The sequence below is a fragment of the Pongo abelii genome, chromosome 1 (assembly GCF_028885655.2).
Source record: "Pongo abelii isolate AG06213 chromosome 1, NHGRI_mPonAbe1-v2.0_pri, whole genome shotgun sequence".
NCBI classification, from domain to species: domain Eukaryota; kingdom Metazoa; phylum Chordata; class Mammalia; order Primates; family Hominidae; genus Pongo; species Pongo abelii.
This window is the reverse complement of record NC_071985.2, coordinates 162,665,918-162,686,535: the sequence shown is the minus strand read 5'-3', so window position 1 is coordinate 162,686,535 and position 20,618 is coordinate 162,665,918. Positions and strand designations below refer to the sequence as shown.

Genomic DNA, 20,618 nt, shown 5'->3' with positions numbered 1-20,618 from the left:
ACCTTAGGTAATCCACCTGCCTCGGCCTCCCAAAGTGCTAGGATTACAGGTGTGAGTCACCCGTGCCCGGCCTCAGAGACCGGTTTTGTGGAATACAATTTTTCCAGGGACAGGGGGATGGTTTCAGGATGAAACTGTTCCACCTCAGATCATCAGGCGCTATTTAGATTCTCATAAGGAGTATGCAATCTAGATCCCTCGCAAGTTAGATTTTCATAAGGAGTGCCCAACCTAGATCCTTCCCATGAGCAATTCACAGTAGGTTTCCTCCTGTGAGAATCTGATGCTGCCGCTGATCTGACAGGAGACTGAGCTCAGGGAGTTATAATGCTTACCCGCTGCTCACCTCCTGCTGTGTAGCTGGATTCCTAACAGGCCACAAACCTGTACCTGTCTGTGGCCTGTGGGTTGGGGACCCCTGCTTTAAAGGAAGGGACTTACTCTTAGTAATCATTTTATCCCTCAGAAATTTGCACAATGTTTTGTATTTTATCTTAGTTTCTTATATTAGCTTGTTGAGTTGAAATTATAGAAATCTCAAACCTTTAGATACTTTTATAGTGCATTATAAAAGTCTCATGGCAAACATAGGTACAAAATCCTGAAAATTGTTGATTTTAAAGAACTTTTTACATTATTTTTCAATTTTATATTACCTAGGGTCAGTCTACATACCATCAAAAGTCTAGTTTCTTGTTAATGACAGAATATTCTTTTGTTGTTGTTGTTATTGAGTATCAATATCAATTTTTTCTTTAAGTTTTTATGTGTAAAAATCAAATCCAGGTGTATTTATAAAAAATTATTTTAAGTCAAATGATTTACCTTCTTTCACTGTAAAAATCTGGTAGTTTGATTTATATTGTCTCATTTTATCGATTAAAACTTTCAGAACGACATAACAGAAAGATCGAAAAAGTACAAAGAATAGTAACCAATTCTTTACCATTACAAAGTATATTGAAATTTATTTCGAACCTTTCATTGACATTGATTCCTTTAGTTTAGAGTTGAGAACTGGGTAGAAATTGTTTGAAAAGATACAATGTTTCAGGAAGCATGTCACTTAGTGGAGATTGGATGTTTTGAGAAACATTATTTGCTTCATGCTACTTTTGGATCTCAAGTGTGTTTTATTTGACTCTTGAGCCTTTAAACAACAAACCTTATTATTCTTTACTATATCAGATAGCCAAACTATTTAACCAAACTAGAATTGCTTTTAGTTGCATTTTTCTTGGTGACTGAGAGTTCCATATATTTTGTAAGTGTTTATATGTAGAAGGAATGAATGTCTCTTAATGCAGTGTTCTTTTCATTTTATCTGATTCCCTTCTGTCTCAGGTACAAACAGGTACTTCAGGCAAGTGGCATCTGAATTTGGATTAAAGATTTCTTTTGTTGATTGTTCCAAAATCAAATTACTAGAGGCAGCAATTACACCAGAAACCAAGGTAACTCAGCTCGTTTTCAGTTTTGCCTGTTTTTCCTTCGATGTTTTGTTTTCATCATTTCTGTTTACTAGAGGACATAATTTAATGTGAATAACAAATTTTATTATATGCCATTGGAAACATCAACAAAATTAAGATAGACTGTCATCTCTGGGGTATTATAGCATAATGGTAGTACATGATTTTTGGAGTAGAATTCAAATTTTAATTCTGCATCTTAGTTAGTGTACTATCTTGGGCAAATTATTTAACCAAAGTCTCAATTTCTTCATTTGCAAAATGGAGATAATTATACCGGTTTTATAGAAAGGGGAGTGTGAGAATCAAATGAGATAATGAATATGAAATGCTTAGTATAGTTCCTGGATACATGGTAATTGTTAAAAAAATTTCTATGCAGGAGCACCTAATTTTTAACTACATAGCCAAAAGAGTATTGGCAACAGAAGTCATCACAGAGATTGGGTTATAGAAAAAGAAGCCTGCCAAACCCCCAAACTCGAAGCACAGTGGCTTTGCCGGGCTGTAAGGGATGCTGCCCAGATACTAGTTAGATGTAGAGAATGGGCCACAAGTAATCTTTAGCTTCCATCCTGGGAAATTTGTATGCCACCGGAAGGTGTTTTGTGTCTGAGTGAATGGCATATGTGATATTCTTTCCTGGGACCTCATTTAAATTCTGTGTGGATAAAAGAAGGACCAGTGTCTTTTATAAGTCAGCTGTTTACAACTTTGTGCTAATGATTAAAAGGTTAGAATTGTACTCAAGATTATGTTGCAATGAATGCTAAAAAATAAATATCTTTTCATGTACAAATAATTACTTTGCACATTAACATGGTTGAGCTTTTGGTAATTAAGGTTTGTTTCCAGAAGAACTTGTTTTTTATCTTGCTTGGGAGAAAAGACACATTAAAATAGCTGGTCTGAGTCTTTCTTTTTTTTTTTGAGACGGAGTCTCACCCTGTCACCCAGGCTGGAGTGCAATGGCACGATCCCAGCTCACTGCAAGCTCTGCCTCTTGGGTTCAAACGATTCTCCTGCCTCAGCCTACTGAGTAGCTGGGATTACAGGCGCCCACCACCATGCTCAGCTAATTTTTGTATTTTTAGTAGAGAAGGGGTTTCACCATGTTGGCCAGGCTGATCTTGAACTCCCGACCTTGTGATCCGCCTGCCTCAGCCTCCCAAAGTGCTGTGATTATAGGCATAAGCCACCGTGCCCGGCCCTGGTCTGAATCTTTCTAAGGGGTGGAAAGCAAATTATGAGTATAGTAAGTCTTGTCAACAGAATTTTGTATAGTGACTCTACCAACTTGAATTAATACATTTTCCTTCCTAAAATATCAGGTTTTTCACTTGAAGTAGAATGTTTAAGTCCATGTAAAACCTACTTTTTATTTATTTTGTAATTTTTATTTTTTTTAATTATCAGTAGGAATAATCAATTCTTACCAGGAATAATTTTTATAGATTCTTTAAATAATTCAAGTTTTTTGTAGAATATGTATTATTTAACCACCTTATCTTTTCCAGAGTAAAACTCTAAAGTCAGAAGAGTATTAAACCAGATCTCTTGCCCATTTAAATAATAGGTAATAAAAAAAGAATCAGCTGGGCACGGTGGCTCATGCCTGTAATACCAGCACTTTGGGAGGCTGAGGCAGGAGGATCACTTGAACCAGGAGTTCGAGATATATAGCGAGACCCTTTCTCTGCCAAAAAAAAAAAAAAAAAATTGGCTGAGCATGGTGGCACATGCCTGTAGTTCCAACTACTGGGGAGGCTGAGGTAGGAGGATCACCCGGGCCTCAGAGGTTGAAGCTGCAGTTAGCTGTGATCATGCCACTGCACTCTAGCCTGGGCAACAAAGTGAGACCCTGCCGCTTAAAAAAAAAAAAAAAGAAAGTAATTCAGTACAATGGCATTTCGTTCAACAAATATAATTCTTTTCTTTGGTCTTTTTGATAACTATCAAGCATCTACTATGTGTCTGAATTGTGGTAGGTTTTGAGATATAAAGATCATTGTTACTTTTTAAGTAGGCGGTAACCAGGTTTTCTGTTGTGGGTGTCACTTTTCTTCTTTAGTCTAAAGCCCATGCTCTTCAAGTCTTAGGTACTTATTCTATAGTTTCTAGAGTTTCTGGCATTAAGTTCATATTAAGTATATTTTTGGCATCATAGGGACAATTATCTTTCATTAAAATTCTAGGATGTACTCTCACACAATCTATGTTATTCATCTTTGAGACAAAATTTCCAGACACTGAGCTGTGTCTTTGGAATACACTTTCTTTTTTAAGAAAAGTACAATAATTAACTTTAGTACTTCTCTGTTTACATGTACGTTATCTCACTTGATCTTTACAAAAAATTCTGTATGATAGGTTTTACCAACCCAATTATACAGATCAATAGGATACATTACATACCTACTGCTTCAGAAATTTGCAGGTAAGGCTAGGATTCAGATTTGAACCTCCCAACATCATCATCCATGTGTTTCCATTATATAACGTAGCTTCCCAGATTGTTATAATATATGAGATGTATGTTTGTAAAGTATATTTTTACAAACTACTGTTATTTGCTGAATTATTTTAGCTTGTTTGGATCGAAACCCCCACAAACCCCACCCAGAAGATGACTGACATTGAAGCCTGTGCACATATTGTCCATAAGCATGGAGACATTATTTTGGTCGTGGATAACACTTTCATGTCGCCATATTTCCAGGTAAATGAAAATAATTTTTTTTTGGCACAATTAGTAGATCACACATATCTGTAATTAGGAAAGAAAGGACTTGCTTAAATTAAAATCATGATCAAATTCAGGAATCTAATCATAATTAATTATTTACTGGACCGAGAATTAAATTTGGACCTCTTCTACCATTAGTTAATATCTTTTCAAACCTATGTTAATATCCTCTATGTTACTTTGTGTTTTTCATTTATTAAATCTTACCAGTTCTCAAGGCTGGGCGCGGTGGCTCACGCCTGTAATCCCAGCACTTTGGGAGGCCGAGGTGGGCGGATCAGGAGATCAGGAGATCAAGACTACGGTGAAATCCCGTCTCTACTAAAAATACAAAAAGTTAGCTGGGCGCAGTGGCGGGTGCCTGTAGTCCCAGCTACTCGGGAGGCTGAGGCAGAAGAATGGCATGAACCGGGAGGCGGAGCTTGCAGTGAGCTGAGATCGCGCCAGTGCACTCCAGCCTGGGTGACAGGGTGAGACTCTGTCTCAAAAAAAAAAAGCTTACGAGTTCTCTTAGGATGTGTAAACTCTGAAGAAATGGCCTTATTATGTCATTGTATCTGCTAATACCTTATACATAGTAAGGACTTGAATGTTTATGCATTGATTACAAATCAGTCATATTTTCAGTCACCTTGAATATTTTCATATATATTATAAAAGAAAAGTGATGCTCAATGATTTCAGTATATATTATACATATTATTTCTCTTCTTCTAGTTTTTATTCCTTCAGCACTCCATATACTATGCCTAGATCTCTTTAACTTACTATTATTTTGAACTTTTACTTTATTTATTTTACATTATAGGTGTAAGTATTTATAGAGCTCTTATGTTAGTCTCTTTGGGTGGCCATAACAGAATACCATAAACTGGGTGGCTTATAAACAGCAATTTATTTCTCACAGTTCTGAAGGCTGGGAAGTCCTCAGTCAAAGTGCCAGCAGATTCAGTACCGGTGAGGGCCCACTTTCTGGTCCATAGATGGAGCCTTCTCGCTGTGTCCTCACATGGTAGAGGAGACAAGGCAGATCTCTGGGGCTTCTTTTATCAGGGCACTGTATTAGTCCATTCTCACACTGCTATAAAGAAATAATCCGAGACTGCGTAATTTATAAAGAAAGGGGTTTAATTGGCTCACAGTTCTGCAGGCTGTACAGAAAGCATGATGCTGGCATCTGCTGGGCTTCTGGGGAGACCTCAGAAAACTTACTATAATGGCAGAAGGCAAAGGGGAGCAGGCACATCACATGACTAGAGTAGGAGCAAGAGAGAGAATGAGGGGGAAGGTGCTACCCACTTTTAAACAACCAAATCTCACAAGAACTCACTCACAATTGTGAGGACAGTCCCAAGGGGAGATGGTGCTAAACCATTCATGATATATCCACCCTCATGAACTAATCACCTCCCTCTAGGCCCCACCTCCAACATTTGGGGATTACAATTCAACATGAGATTTTGTGGGGACACAGATGCCAACTATATCAGGCAAAAATCACCCTAATCACCTCCCAAATGCCCATCTCCTAATCACACTAGTGATTAGGTTTCAATCTATGAATTTTGGAGGACACAAATGTTCAGACCATAGCAGCTCTCTTTAAAGATTTCTTTCCCTACCTAGCCCTCTGCATTTGTTTCCTCCCCAGACCACCTCTCCCATACATCCTCTATCCTTTCCTTTTTTCTCTATCTTGTGTCTAGTTTCATCCTCTTTTCTGTTTCACTTTCTTTTGTAGATCACTTTGGGATCTCTTTATAATTAACTTGTTTCCTGCCTTTTCCACACAGGTTCTCCCTCTCTTTCCTCTGAGTAACCCAACTCTTTCCTTTCCTTGTTAGGAGTTACCTTCTTTCTGCTCTTTTCTTCCTGCCTGTACCTTGTCATACTTAGTACACTTCCTGTAGTTCATCTTTATTCTGCAGAGTTCCTGAAACCCAGCTCATTTTCTCTGGCTCTTCAACTGGGCAGATGTTTACAGGTTTTATTGTTTACATTTCCCCCCTTCTGTTCTGAGTCCCTGAAGTTGATCCAGGTTGCTGCCTCCATGTGACTGGCCGACTCCCTGGGCAGTTTGTATAAACCTGCTCTTCACCTTCCTCCATTTTATTCGAAGGCATTGTCATGGTTTATTTTCCTTTCCTGAAGCACACTTCCTGGCTACATTGCATTCAGACAGCTTCACGGGCCATCTGCCTTTGGCTCATAATGTATCTTTGATTGCTGATTTTGTCAGGTAAAGCAGTCTGTTTCCAAGTGAAAAATCTTCTGGCATTGTCTATTTGGCATCGCCTATTTGTCCCAGGTGGTTTTCAGTGTAAGATTCCTTATCGCAACTCCTTAGCCCATATGCCACTTACACTAGGCCAGTTAATACAGCATAGGATAGCTTTAGCTGAGACACAGTGGGTCCTGTATATTCCCAGAAAGATTGCATACGTTTTGTAGCCTGGACCTGCCCGGGTTGCTCATCAAACCTGGCCCTCTTTCTCCTACTACCGTCACTAACATAGGTCTAGTTTTTCTACCTTTTTGAAGCCCACATCACATTCCTCATGCCAATGATTGGAATTTGCTTCATTTCAATTGGATTTATTCCAGTTGAAATACTCAGAATCACATCATCCCTAAGTAGCCACATGTGTTGTTTCCATGAAGCAAATCTTCCTGAAAAAAATCTTCTCATTGTCTTACCTTCATGAAAATGGAATATATTCTCTTTCTTCCCAGTCTTTTGTCCTCTGGATCTTCTGTAAGTCTCATGAAAGGCAAAATAGACTTACCAGCATGAGGTTTCAGAGTAGAACCTCTGGAGTCAGGCAGTCTGGGTGTGAGTCCTGGCTCTACCAGCTTTTTAATCTGAGGGATCTATCTCATTTTTCTTAGTCTCTTTTCCTCACCTGTATGATGAGAGCCATAAAGGTACTGATTTGATTGAGTTAGGTATTTTGTACAGCGCTTCCCTGGGTTATATAAAGTACGTAGCATGGTTCTCAGAAGATAATGAGATCAGAGGTGTTAGTGATTTGGTTTTTATTTTTCCTTCTCTTTTGGCTGTAGAGTTTACAGAATGTTAGCACTAGAAAAGACCTTAGGCCTCACCTACTTTGACCCCATCCCTTTAGAGATGTGCAAACACATATGCAGAGAGTGCTTTGGGCAATATTTTACCTAAAGCATCCTATTTTTGAAATACCCTAAATGAAAAGTTCCCATAGCCACCTATACTAATATCTTCCAAAGACTAAACAGCTCTAGTGAGGGTGAGATAAACACACACAGTTCTATGTTTAGGAAAATGTAAAGGGAAAGATGTTGATAATGTATTTTTTTGTTTGTTTGTTTTGAAATGGAGTCTTGCTCTGTCACCCAGGCTGGAGTGCAGTGGCGCGATCTCAGCCCACTGCAACCGCCGCCTCCCTGGTTCAAGCAATTCTCCTGTCTCAGCCTCCCGAGTAGCTGGGATTACAGGTTTCCACCACCACCCCTGGCTAATTTTTGTATTTTTAGTAGAGATGGGGTTTCACCATGTTGGCCAGGCTGGTCTCGAACTCCTGACCTCAGGTGATCCACCCGCCTAGGCCTCCCAAAGTGCTGGGATTACAGGCGTGAACCACCACTCCCGGCTTGACAGTGTATTATTAAGTGGAAAGTCTACACCTTTCACTCTCGTTGTAAACAAATACATTTTAAGACTACAGGATTAACCTAGAGGACATTATGTTAAGTGAAATAAGCCAGGCACAGACAGACATATGGCATGATCTCATTCATGTGTGGAATGTAAAAAATGTTGATCTCATAGAAGTAATGAATAGAACAGTGGTTACTAGAGTCTGGGGAGGGGAGGGTGGAGGTGGGGAGGACAGAGGATGGTCAATGGGTACAAAGTTACAATTAGAAGGAGGAATGAAGGAATAAGTTTTGGTGTTCTACTGCACAAAAGGATGATCATAATTACAATAAGATACTGTATATATCAAAATAGGAGAGAGGATTTTAAATGTTTCTGCTACAAATAAATGATAAATATTTGAGATGATGGGCATGCTAATCCCTGCTTTTGATCATTACACAATTACACATGTATTGAACATCACATTATACTCCATGACTTAAAGGATTAATTTACAGGAAAATTAGGTGAAAGAAAACACTTTAAAAAATTCCTTTTCATTTTTATTTTTCTTAATTCTCCCAGTTTCAGACAAATTTATTTATTTATTTATTTATTTATTTATTTATTTATTTATTTGAGACGGAATCTTGCTCTGTCACCCAGGCTGGAGTGCAGTGGTGTCATCTCAGCTCACTGCAACCTCTGCCTCCTGGGTTCAAGTGATTCTCCTGCCTCAGCCTCCTGAGTAGCTGGGATTATAGGCGCGTGCCACCATGCTTGGCTAATTTTTTTTGTATTTTTAGTAGAGACAGGGTTTCACCATGTTGGCCAGGCTGGGCTCAAACTCATGGCCTCAAGTGATCCACCCACCTCAGCCTCCCAAAGTATTGGGATTACAGGTGTGAGTCCCTGCACCCAGCAAATTTCTTTCTTTGTTGTTGTTTTTTAAGATAAAGTCTTGCTCTGTCACTCAGGCTGAAGTGCAACGGCTTGATCATGGTCCACTGCAGCCTGAAACTCCTGATCTTAAGTGATCCTTCTGCCTCAGCCCCCTAAATTGCTGGGATTACAGGTGTGAGCCATTCTCCAACTCCCAGCTGTCTAGATTTCTTATAATACCTAATACAATGTACATCTTTTGTAAATAGTTGTTACACTATATTGTTTAGGAACTAATGACAAGAAAAAAGTCTGTACATGTTCAATACAGACACGACCATTCATCTATTTTTCCAAGTATTTTTTTATCCATGGTTGGTTGAATCCATGGGTGTGAAACCCACACATAGGAAGGGCTGAGTAATTAGGAATCAAGATCATGACAAACCCCAAATGTAAATAATCACAGCATATGTCATGAGGTTTTAATGATTAAAAATCTAAGCAGATGAGTTTATACTTACTCTACATAAAAATTGCTGAATATTCATGTCAACTATTTTATGTGTTCAATGAGTCATAAAATACTAGAGTCTCTACTGTAGGTAATAAATTTAGAGTCCTGTCAGCAATTGCTATAAAAAAACAGGTTCAAGAGACCAGTTGACCTGGGCTTATCTGCTCTTTCCAAGAAACTTTTGCTTTCAGATTCAATACTGGATTCAATACTTTACATTTTTCTTTGGTGGGAGGGAGGCAAAGGAGAAATAATATCAGAGATCCTGGAAAATTTTAAGATGCACATACTTTTGCAAAGTTAGTATTGATTAGAATAAGAATGGAATTTACAATTGCAAATAGGCAGGTAATGAAGCATATTTTCTAATGGTTTCTCATTTAGAGTAAAAAACTTGTTCTTTCAGCGCCCTTTGGCTCTGGGAGCTGATATTTGTATGTGTTCTGCAACAAAATACATGAATGGTAAGATGCATACTTTGAATGTTCTTTTTCATGGATAGGTGAAAATAGCATAGGGCTTGGCTTTTGATCCCTTTTCTTTGATTATTTTGTAGATTATTTTCTGTGACTCATGTAGAAAGTAAAAAAAAATCCTTTGATTAAATGTAGGATTTCATTAATAGTACACAAAACTATGCTCATGATTTATGAGAAGAGGATTAAAGTTGGCCATAAAAAGTTATGCTTTTATCTTGCTGACACCTTAAAGAAACATTTTGTTTTTATATAATTTTTATTTTATTGTTTTAGACATAACTTTTGCTACTGTCCAGTTGAATACAGTTTACTTAAACTTATTTTATAGAGCTTTTTCCCTGAGAATTTTTTCAAGTGAAAATCACATTTTGGAAGTTATAAAATAAAGAGTAAACATAAATTGTTTCTAACTGAAATTTTTGTTTGTTTGTTTGTTTTTTGTTTTTAGGCCACAGTGACGTTGTAATGGGCCTGGTGTCTGTTAATTGTGAAAGCCTTTATAATAGACTTCGTTTCTTGCAAAATTGTAAGTATTAAAAAGTCCAGATTCCCTATGACACTCTCAGTGACTACATTTAATATTTGTATTTCCACTAAGTGTTGTGAAGTGATGGCATTCTAATAATTTATGAAGAAATGAAAAATAGAGGAGAAAAATTCTGATTTTATTTTTTATTTATTAATTTTTTTTTTTTGAGATGGAGTTTCACTCTGTTGCCCAGGCTGGAGTGAAGTGGCGTGATCTCAGCTCACTGCAACCTCCACCTCCTGGGTTCAAGTGATTCTCCTGCCTCAGCCTTCTGAGTAGCTGGGATTACAGGTGCCCACGACCATGCCCAGCTAATTTTTTATATTTTTAGTAGAGATGGGGTTTCACCGTGTTGGCCAGGCTGGTCTCAAACTCCTGACCTCAGGTGATCCACCTGCCTTGGCCTCCCAAAGTGTTGGGATTACAGGCGTGAGCCACCGTGCCCAGCCAAAAAATTTTTTTCTGATTTTAGAGGAAAGTGTTATAAAAATAGTTTTTGCAGGCTGGGCACGGTGGCTCATGCCTGTAATCCCAGCACGTTGGGAGGCTGAGGCAGGCGGATCACTTGAGCTTAGGAGTTTGAGACCAGCCTGAGCAACATGGCGAAACCCTGTCTTTACCAAAAACACAAAACAATTAGCCAGGTGCAGTGGCACGTGCCTGTGGTCCCAGATACTTGGAGGCTGAGCCTGGGAAGCGAAGGTTGCAGTGAGCTGACATCGTGCCACTGTGATCCAGCCTGAGCAACAGAGTGAGATCCTGTCTCAAAAAGCAAAAAACAAAAAACAAAAACGGTTATAGCATAGCAAGGCTTTATGATATGATATAAGAAATGAATTTTTTTATTTTCATGTCCATCTTAATTATAATCATAATTTGATAGAGCCCTAGTGAATTTTTAGTTTCAAGACTTAATGGTTTTTTTTTCTTTTTTAAAATTTCATTTGAAATGAGGGCTTTCATATACTATACCTTTTATATCAGGAATGATGGTTAATTTTAAATAGCACTTACAGTACATTTTTCAATAGATGTCTAAACACCATTTCCTATTTACATTGCTTAGTTTATCTCCAGTATAGTTAAGGATTAAGCCATTGTAACTTGACAGGTAAAATATAAACATGATGAGGAATAAAAGTGTCCTCCAGGAGGGAAACTGAAACTTATTGCTTGATAAGTGTCCTTTGGTTTATAAAAAGTAGAAATGAAGTATATATCCTGGAGACATGTGAAATCATTGGCTGCTTTGCACAAAGGCTAAATAGAATATTAGTAGAATATTCAGTAATAATAGGACTTGAACTGCTGTTTTTCTCTGTATGTTAAAATAATTTTTCAAAGAAATACAAAGTTAGGCTATGCACAATTTATGATTTTATTAAAATCATAGAAAGGACTATTTATCTTCATATTTGAGAAGTTTATATCATTGTGCTTTTACTTAGTTTTCAGCATATTTGTTTCCCCTCATTTTAAAGTAAATTTCTCTAAGCATATTCTATGCTTTGTTCTCCTGCTTCTGATTTGATATATTATTTTCCTCCTAGAACTCAAACATTGAGGTTTATACCTAGCTTCTGAGAGTCACTATAATGGAAAAGAGAAGCCAGATAATTTCTTGGCCATACCCTGCCTTCAAACTTATCCAGGATGTGTTCATTTTGCAGCTCTTGGAGCAGTTCCATCTCCTATTGATTGTTACCTCTGCAATCGAGGTCTGAAGACTCTACAAGTCCGAATGGAAAAGCATTTCAAAAATGGAATGGCAGTAGCTCAGTTCCTGGAATCTAATCCTTGGGTAGAAAAGGTTATTTATCCTGGTATGTTAATTTGATTTCTAAGCAGATCTAGGATTTCAGCAGTTATCCTGAGCATCGTGTTTATGTAACATTTATTTGTAAGTTAGGTGCTTTCACGTATTGTTTTTGTTCATTTATTATTGAGCACTGCCATGTGTCAGGCTCTGTGGTGGATCAGGTGGAAAGAAGATAGACCTGGTCTCTACCGTTGTATTGCCTCTAGTTTAGTGGATGCTTGCATAGTAGAAAATTAGTGTGATACATTAGATGTTCCTGTAGTGGTGTCTAGTGGATGCTTGGATATTAGAAAATCAGTTTTACGCATTAGATGTTCCTGTGGTGGTCTGTGATTTGAAGGCTTGTGTATACCTATTCAAAGATTTTAACATTAGACTTTTCAGTTGATTTGCTTATAATCTTGTCAGTCTGCTATTCAGCATTAGCTGTCACTTTAATCTGATAGAGGTTTGTCCCAGTTGAGACTTGATATTAGGTGCCAAAATTCCCCTGAGGTTCTCTCTCTCTTTTTTTTTTCGTTTTTTTGAGACGGAGTTTCACTCTTGCCCAGGCTGGAATGCAATGATGCAATTTCAGCTCGCTGCAACCTCTGCCTCCCAGGTTCAAGTGATTCTCTTGCCTCAGCCTCCCGAGTAGCTGGGATTACAGGTGCCCGCCACCACGCCCGACTATTTTTTGTATTTTTAGTAAAGACGGGTTTCACCATGTTGGCCAGTCTGGTCTCGAACTCCTGACCTCAGGTGATCTGCCTGCCTTGGCCTCTCAAAGTGCTGGGATTACAGGCGTGAGCCACTACACCCGGCCCCCTGAGGTTCTCTTCTGTATTTCTATTCCTTCACCTCTTCCAGCATCTAGAAAGGCTTATGTGGAGTTAGCTGACTTACATCTTACTTTTTGAATTTATTTTTACCAGTCTTTTAAGCTGTGGTGGTCCTAAGTAGTTTTTTTCTTTTTAGATCCTTTTGAGGATTCTAGCATCTAGAATATATAGAAAAATTAAGACTGGAATTTCACTAGGAAATTCACAAGGAATTTAGAGAAACCAAAGCAAAACACATATGAAACTAAATGCCCTAAATGTACTTTAGGTAAAGAGCTGTTGATTGATACATATTTTGGATGGAGGGAGAGAGAAGAGTTTTGAGCTATGCCATGAAGAATGGGCAGCATTGGTTAAAAGGGCATAGACAAGGTATTGGAGGTTTATTCAAGAAATGTTTATTAAATGCCAGCTATGAGCCAAGCTTTGCACTAGGAACTGGGATCCAATTAGTAACAAAACAAATGGATTTGCCCTCATGGAACAACTCTGGTGGCTAAGACAGATACTAATCGAGAAATTACAGGATATAATTAACAAGGGAAATCCAGGTTGAAGGGACAGCATGTCCTGAGATGAAAGGGAGTGCAGTGGTGCTGGCATAAAGAAAGCTGAAGAGGGTAAAAAAGATGAGGCAACACGAAGCTGGAGAGATAGGGGCCTGAGCGAGTAGTTAGATGTGAGCATGGCATAATCCTCATCTTAGGCTTATTTGCAGTTTACTTAAGCAGACAGTGAAAAATACCAGCCCCCCCCGCAAAAAAAATTACGTGTTTAATTCTAAAATAAGACTTATGATACCTTATGATTACAGGGCTGCCCTCTCATCCACAGCATGAGTTGGTGAAGCGTCAGTGTACAGGTTGTACAGGGATGGTCACCTTTTATATTAAGGGCACTCTTCAGCATGCTGAGATTTTCCTCAAGAACCTAAAGGTAAACATACAAAATAGGTTTAAAATTGTAGGAGGTAAGGCCTTACAGCAGTTCACTATCTCTCACTTCTACTCAAGCCAGATAATATTTTTGTATCTGCAGGTTACACTCATAAACCTCTTTATGATGAAATGCATTGGGTTGAAAATGACTTAAACAACAATGTAGCAGACATCTAAATATGTTCACTTACTTAACTCTCCACATACTACAATCAATTTGGAGACACAGAGTATTCTAATGCATTTATTTAAAAGTGAACCCCTTTTATCAGATGAAATAGGTAAAACCTTGAAGTAACGTGCAGTTAGTGCACTGCACAAAGGCTGTTCTAAAATCCATCCTATGAGTGGCTTTCCAAACCCTGTGCCTCCTAAGCTGCATCTGACTGGGGTGAGGCCTTTGTCTAATTTTCAAAAAGCCAGGAGGAGGCTCTCAGGGGCCTTGAGCAAGAGGCCTATCCAACTCCATACACTGGGCTTAACCTTGAGCTCATGCAGTTTAAATACTACAGAATAGATTAACAGAAAGCTGCCAGATTAGTCAAAGTGTTCCTGGTGTCACCTTAATTTAATACATTTACCAAAGTAACTTTTAAAACATTTGTAAAGTTTTATGACACTATCACACTCAACATAAAAACAGTGTTTTTTTTTTTTTCCCCTTATTCCAGTAGGGAGTTAAAGGATGTATTTCATAAGTGATATATATTAACAAGGAAGTATGTATAACTTGGGAAGCATTTAGAGATTTTTTTATTTAAGTGGTAACCACAGAGCAAAGTCTCAAATGCAATTTTTTTTTTTTATTTTTTTAAAGGCAGAGTTTCACTCTTTTCCCCAGGCTGGAGTTCAGTGGCATGATCTCGGCTCACTGCAACCTCCACCTCCTGGGTTCAAGTGATACTCCTGCCTCAGGCTTCCAAGTAGCTGGGATTACAGGTGCGTGCCACCATGCCCAGCTAATTTTTGTATTTTTAGTAGAGACGGGGTTTCACTATGTTGGCCAGGCTGGTCTCGAACTCCTGACCTTGGTGATCCGCCTGCCTTGGCCTCCCAAAGTGCTGGGATTACAGGCATGAGCCACTGTGCCTGGCCTAAAAACATTTATTTTAGATTTTAGTATTTTTATTTTACTAGAAAATCTGAATTCATGTTTTCTTTGCTATAGCTATTTACTCTGGCCGAGAGCTTGGGAGGATTCGAAAGCCTTGTTGAGCTTCCGTAAGTATAGTTCTGCTTTTCTCAGTATTTTAAATTTGATGTCAGCTTTAATGATTGGGAAAGAAATATGATAAGGTCAGGGATAATTCAAGATATTTAACAATAAGAATAGCATGACATTACTCAGAATGGACTCTAACCCTGTCAAGATGGAGACCTTGATAAAATCTCATGGAGGGCTTCTTGTTAGTGAGCGGTGTCCTCCCAAATGTTGCTTCCTTCCCTGCTCTGTCAAAAAGAGATTCCAGCAGTAACTGTATTCTAGGATTTCTGACATCTGATCTCTAACCTAGGGCCACATGTTCTACCCTATTCAGCCTTAGAGGGGATTGGAGACTTTGTACTAGAAAAGCTGTTTTCAAGGCTCTTTGGGAAACAGAAAATGTGTCTCTGATGAAACTCCTCCATGCCCTTGATTATTGGAGAAGAGCCCTACTAGATACTGTCAAATCTTTTGTTTTCTGTTCTCTGTAGGATAAACCTTTAATATCTTCATGTTGTGTACAAGATAAATCCAAACCCTAACTTGGTACCAGGCCCTTCGGTATCTAACCCAATCAATACATCTAATTTTATCAAAGCATCAGAGGATATTGGTACAAGAAGCAGCCTAAGATCATACAGTCCAACAGCTTATTTTACAGGCAAGGAAACAAAGATCCAGAAGGTTGAGCTGATTGACTCAAGTGTCATACAGGAACATGTTAGCAGCTTCACTCTTGGATTTGCATCAGAAACAGTGAGGGGAGGTAAAAGGTGCTTGGATCTAGATTTGAGATCTTCTTCCACCAATTAGTTAACCTTTAAACTTCCATTTTTTAACACATAAAATGAGATTAATAATTAATGATTTTCGACCTGGTGCTGCAATGGTTGACGCCTGCAATTCCAGTACTTTGGGAGGCCAAGGGGGCCACTTGAGGTCAGGAGTTCGAGACCAGCCTGGCCAACATTGTGAAACCCTGTCTCTACTAAAAAAAAAAAAAATTGCCTGGGTGTGGTGGTGCACACCTATAATCCCAGTTACTTGGGTGGCTAAGGCTTGAACCCAAGTGATGGAGGTTACAGTGACCCGAGGTTGCAGCAAGCCGAGATCGCACCACTGTACTCCAGCCTGGGTGATGCAGCGAGACTGTGTCTCAAAAAAGAACCAAAACAACAAAAAAAATTAATGATTATCATTTATTGATTACCTGTCCCCCCAAGCATTCCTGATATATATATATATATATTACCTTTATTGTATGCTACTATGACCATATGTTGTAATTATTGCAGGGTTAAGTCAACATCATAACCTAACTATTTTTAACTGTACTAAATATACGGTGTATTTCTGTGTCTTCATTTTTATACACATTTGTGGAATAACTTGTTTTGCAAGCATTGTGTGGAGAAATGTTAGGGCCCACCAAAGTTTAGGCCTATTTTCTGTCTTTGTATAGGAGTTTACAGTTAGACCAAAAGTCAGGCAGTTTAACCAAGTTAAAAAAAAAAAAAGATGTCTAAATAATGACTTGAAATAATTCATGTAACACAGATTTTTGTTAGTCTTTCCGGAAGATGCCTGCTAGTAAGTTTGGATGCACAAGAGGGCACACTCAGCATGTGAAATGGGTTTGTTTTTCATGGTAATGAAATGTGTATTACCTTAAGACTCTCTTGTTTAAAAAATTGTCTTAAAATAAATCTCTCCTGATTTATTTAGGGATTTTTGTTTAAAGTTGCTTGGCCCCCAGACACTCTGGTTTAGGCTATAACCCCGATGCCAGAGGATGAGTGGATTTAGGTCAGGCCTTGTCTGTTCTATCACCCTTCATTGTGTGTCTCCCAACTGCTACTAGACACACAATGAAGACACACCCTTCATTGTGTGTCTGCTGCTACTAGTGCAGCATTGCTATATGGGAGGAAGGAAGTGAAGCTAATATGTATTAGCTTAGTCTCCCAGCCTCACAACACATACAACTCTGTGACCTTAGAAAAGTTACTCATCCTCCCTAAATCTCAATTTCCTCAATTTTAAAATGTGGACAACACTCTACATAGCTGTTAGGTTTGTTGTGAGAACATGGGAAAAAAAAATCCCTAAGCTAATGCCTTTATTCATACTAAGTACCCAATAAATGTTAGCACCTACTATGAACTATTATCTTTTATTAGGCATCTCTACTACATTCCAAGTGCTTAGAAGTGCTTTATACATGTTCCTTTAAATTAATGCCTGTGACAAACCTTTAAGACAGGTGTTATATCCAATTTTTATTCATTAAAAAAATGAATTAATGCACACAAACCACCTAGTAGAGTATCTGCCTCATGGTAAGCACACAGTAGATGCATCTATTATTATTTCAGGTAAGGAAATAGGCACTGAGGATGAGTAACTTTTATAAGGCCACATAGCCAGTATGTGGAAGGGCTAAGATTCATACCCAAGTTTGTTGGTCTCTGAGACCTGAGTTCTTATTTCTACATGTATACACTCTTTTAAGGAATTACGAGTCTCCCAGGGCAGAACATTTTAAGATGGATGTTTGTGTCTAAACACTTTAGTAGCGTGATAAAGGAAGATATCCATCACTCAGACCACAACTGAGATTTTTTTTCCCCATGGCTCTCATGTAAGAGAGGAGAAAGCAGCTTAGGTATTGATTTTGCTGGTGGTGTGCAGGGAAAGGAAGAGTGTTGGTTGTAATATACATACTGGGGCTAATTAAGACTCTAAGCCTCTCCTCCATTATTCTTCACAGAAATTTCTCCTTCCCTGGAACTTGGCAGTCTTTTTGTCTATACTTGTTTGGCATTGTTTACATAGACTATTTTGTTTTGTGAATTGTCATTGCTTTTAGCTCGTGCTTTGTTATTTAGGGTAAAGAAAATATCTCATTCTTCTTGGTTTCCCAATTTTTACTGCAATGCTTGACATATTATGGGTGGTTTTCCTTTACATGTGTTGATGATGGTAATGGGCTGCTAGATCGTTTGAAAAATCCTTCCAGGCCTCTATGCCAGGAGTTATATTGTGGAATTCTGAATGCTTACTGGTTGCTACTAGTGATTCTTGGTGGTCTTTCTCCGATGTGCCTCAGAAAGTCTAGCTCTGGATTGATCCAGAGGAAACTAATTATGACAGGCTTTTGGTCCAAGAGACCTCTTATAAGTAGCAATCCAGTAGGTTGGTCATGGAGTACATGACTTCTGGCCAAAGCCTCATTTAGGCGGGTATTGAAATATACACATTGGGGAGGCTATGCCTTACCCTACTGCATGGGGGTACTTGACACACACTTTCAGTATTTGGATTGGGCATATCTTACCAATGGTATAAACAGGATAAAAAAAATCTTGCTTTTCATTTAAAATCATAGCTAGAAGAGATAAGTTTCATAATTTTCTCTTTTTTTGCCTGTGAATTATAGGTGTATGCAAAATTTGATATTTGGAGCAGAAAAATGTTGAGGGTAATTGCAGTTTATGAGACAGAAACATGCCTTCACTGACACAATATAGTGATCAAAAATTTGCTCATGTCTTCTTTCAGGGCAGTCATGACTCATGCATCAGTTCTTAAGAAAGACAGAGATGTCCTTGGAATTAGTGACACACTGATTCGACTCTCTGTGGGCTTAGAGGATGAGGAAGACCTACTGGAAGATCTAGATCAAGCTTTGAAGGCAGCAGTAAGTCTTATTATTGTGTGTGTGTGTGTGTGTGTGTGTGTTTGCTTTATCTTGGGCATGGGGGTCACTATATTTACAAAGAGTGGTCTCACTGTGAACTCTAAAGCTTTTCTGTTCCTGTAATAGACCAGGTATATAAATAAATGTATAGGGAGCTCAGTCAAAGTGCATATTTAAAGGATGGTAGTATTCAGAAAAAGGACTTCTTGAGGAGTTGAAGCTATGGCCTATATGTTTAATAACATATTTTTCTTGTGCACTGTTATTATAGCACCCTCCAAGTGGAAGTCACAGCTAGTATTCCAGAGCTGCTATTAGAAGCTGCTTCCTGTGAAGATCAAACCTTCCTGAGTAATTAAATGGATCAACAATGAGCCTTTGCAAAATTTTCAAGTGGAAATTTTAAGGCACCTCATTATCTTTCATAACTGTAATCTTCTTAGGGATCATCTCTGTTAAAAAGTTTTCTGTATGTCATGTTATAATTACAGGTCAATTCTGTTAATATCTTTTTGTTAATTTTGCTCTATGTTTGCCTCTGAAGGAGGTGAGTTTTGTGCTACTTTGGGAGATTATGTTCTTTTTTCATGTCTAAGATTTATTTTGATCATGTTTATAATATAATGGTAATTCATTTTTGATGTTTTGTGAAGAATTTAAATTTAAATGAATGTTCTTAAATCGTATGATTTTTTTGCATATCATTGAAAAGAACATTAAAAGCAATGGTTTACACTTAGTTACCATAAGCCGAAAATCAAATACTTGAAAAGTTTACTGTGAAATTCTACTGATTTAAGACTATACTTAATATTTTTAAAAAAATAAATCAGCTGGGCGCGGTGGCTCACGCCTGTAATCCTAGCACTTTGGGAGGATAAGGCGGGCGGATCACGAGGTCAGGAGATTGAGACCATCCTGGCTAGCACGGTGAAACCCCATCTCTACTAAAAATGCAAAAAAAAGCCGGGTGTGGTGGCGGGCGCCTGTACTCCCAGCTACTTGGGAGGCTGAGGCAGGAGAATGGCGTGAAACCGGGAGGCAGAGCTTGCAGTGAGCCGAGATCGTGCCACCGCACTCCAGCCTGGGCGACAGAGTGAGACTCCGTCTCAAAAAAAAAAAAAAATCTAATTATCAAATGCATCCCATTGTGATATTCCTACATTATGTGATATTAACCTATATTCCTGGGTCCTTTTAATTCCCAACTACTGCTCTTAGAGGTCTTAGCCATTTATGTTAATTTTTATAAGTTCAATTAAATAACTATTATTCCCAAATCTTAGTGTTTGCAGATTAGTTATAAATCCTATACAAGGCAGGTTAAAGGCCACCGTTTTACAGAGAAATAGTCCTTTTTATATTTTTATCTGAAATAGTGCATTTGTTGAGAATAAAAGAAGATATGTTTAAAAATAGAATCTTTTGGGCCTGGTGGTACGTGCTTGTAGTCCTAGCTACTTGGGCAGCTGAGGCAGAGGATCTCCTTGAGCCTAGGAGTTCCAGACTGCAGTGGCGTCACTGCACTCCAGCCTGGGCGACAGAATGAGACCCTGTCTCTAAAAAAAATAATAAAATAGACTATTTTATAGTTGAGTGTATAGTTAGCAAGTTATCATCAGTAAGCCATAAGTCAAAAATTAAATCTTAAAAATTGTTTTTATACTAAAGGTTTTTCATCTTATAATAAATCTTGATATTGCCATTTGTTTTGGTTAAAATAATATCATACAGCCTGATGAATAACAGTGCTGTTTAGGAGGAGAATACATAAAAATATACATTCTTCTGTATTGTCCACACTCTTGAGTTATATCTATTGAGTCTGGAAATTCTGTCTCTAGAGGCAGTAGCATTTTGAGGCAGGTCCTATCTCACTGTGGTTTCTGTCA

At 38.2% G+C, this 20,618-nt stretch overlaps 1 protein-coding gene across 2 annotated transcripts in view; it reads left to right on the top strand.

The window, feature by feature from the left end:
- Positions 1–19,475, top strand: part of CTH (cystathionine gamma-lyase) — a 28,476-nt gene extending 9,001 nt beyond the window's left edge. Inside the window, exons 3-11 of one of the 2 annotated variants that reach the window (XM_054548157.2) lie at positions 1,345–1,454; positions 4,060–4,191; positions 9,643–9,700; positions 10,164–10,241; positions 11,915–12,067; positions 13,699–13,820; positions 14,991–15,043; positions 18,588–18,726; positions 18,998–19,475. In XM_054548157.2, the coding sequence (XP_054404132.1) occupies positions 1,345–1,454; positions 4,060–4,191; positions 9,643–9,700; positions 10,164–10,241; positions 11,915–12,067; positions 13,699–13,820; positions 14,991–15,043; positions 18,588–18,726; positions 18,998–19,024 (872 nt within the window). In that variant the 3' untranslated portion in view covers positions 19,025–19,475. 2 annotated transcript variants of the gene reach the window in all.
- The last annotated feature ends 1,143 nt before the right edge of the window (positions 19,476–20,618 follow it).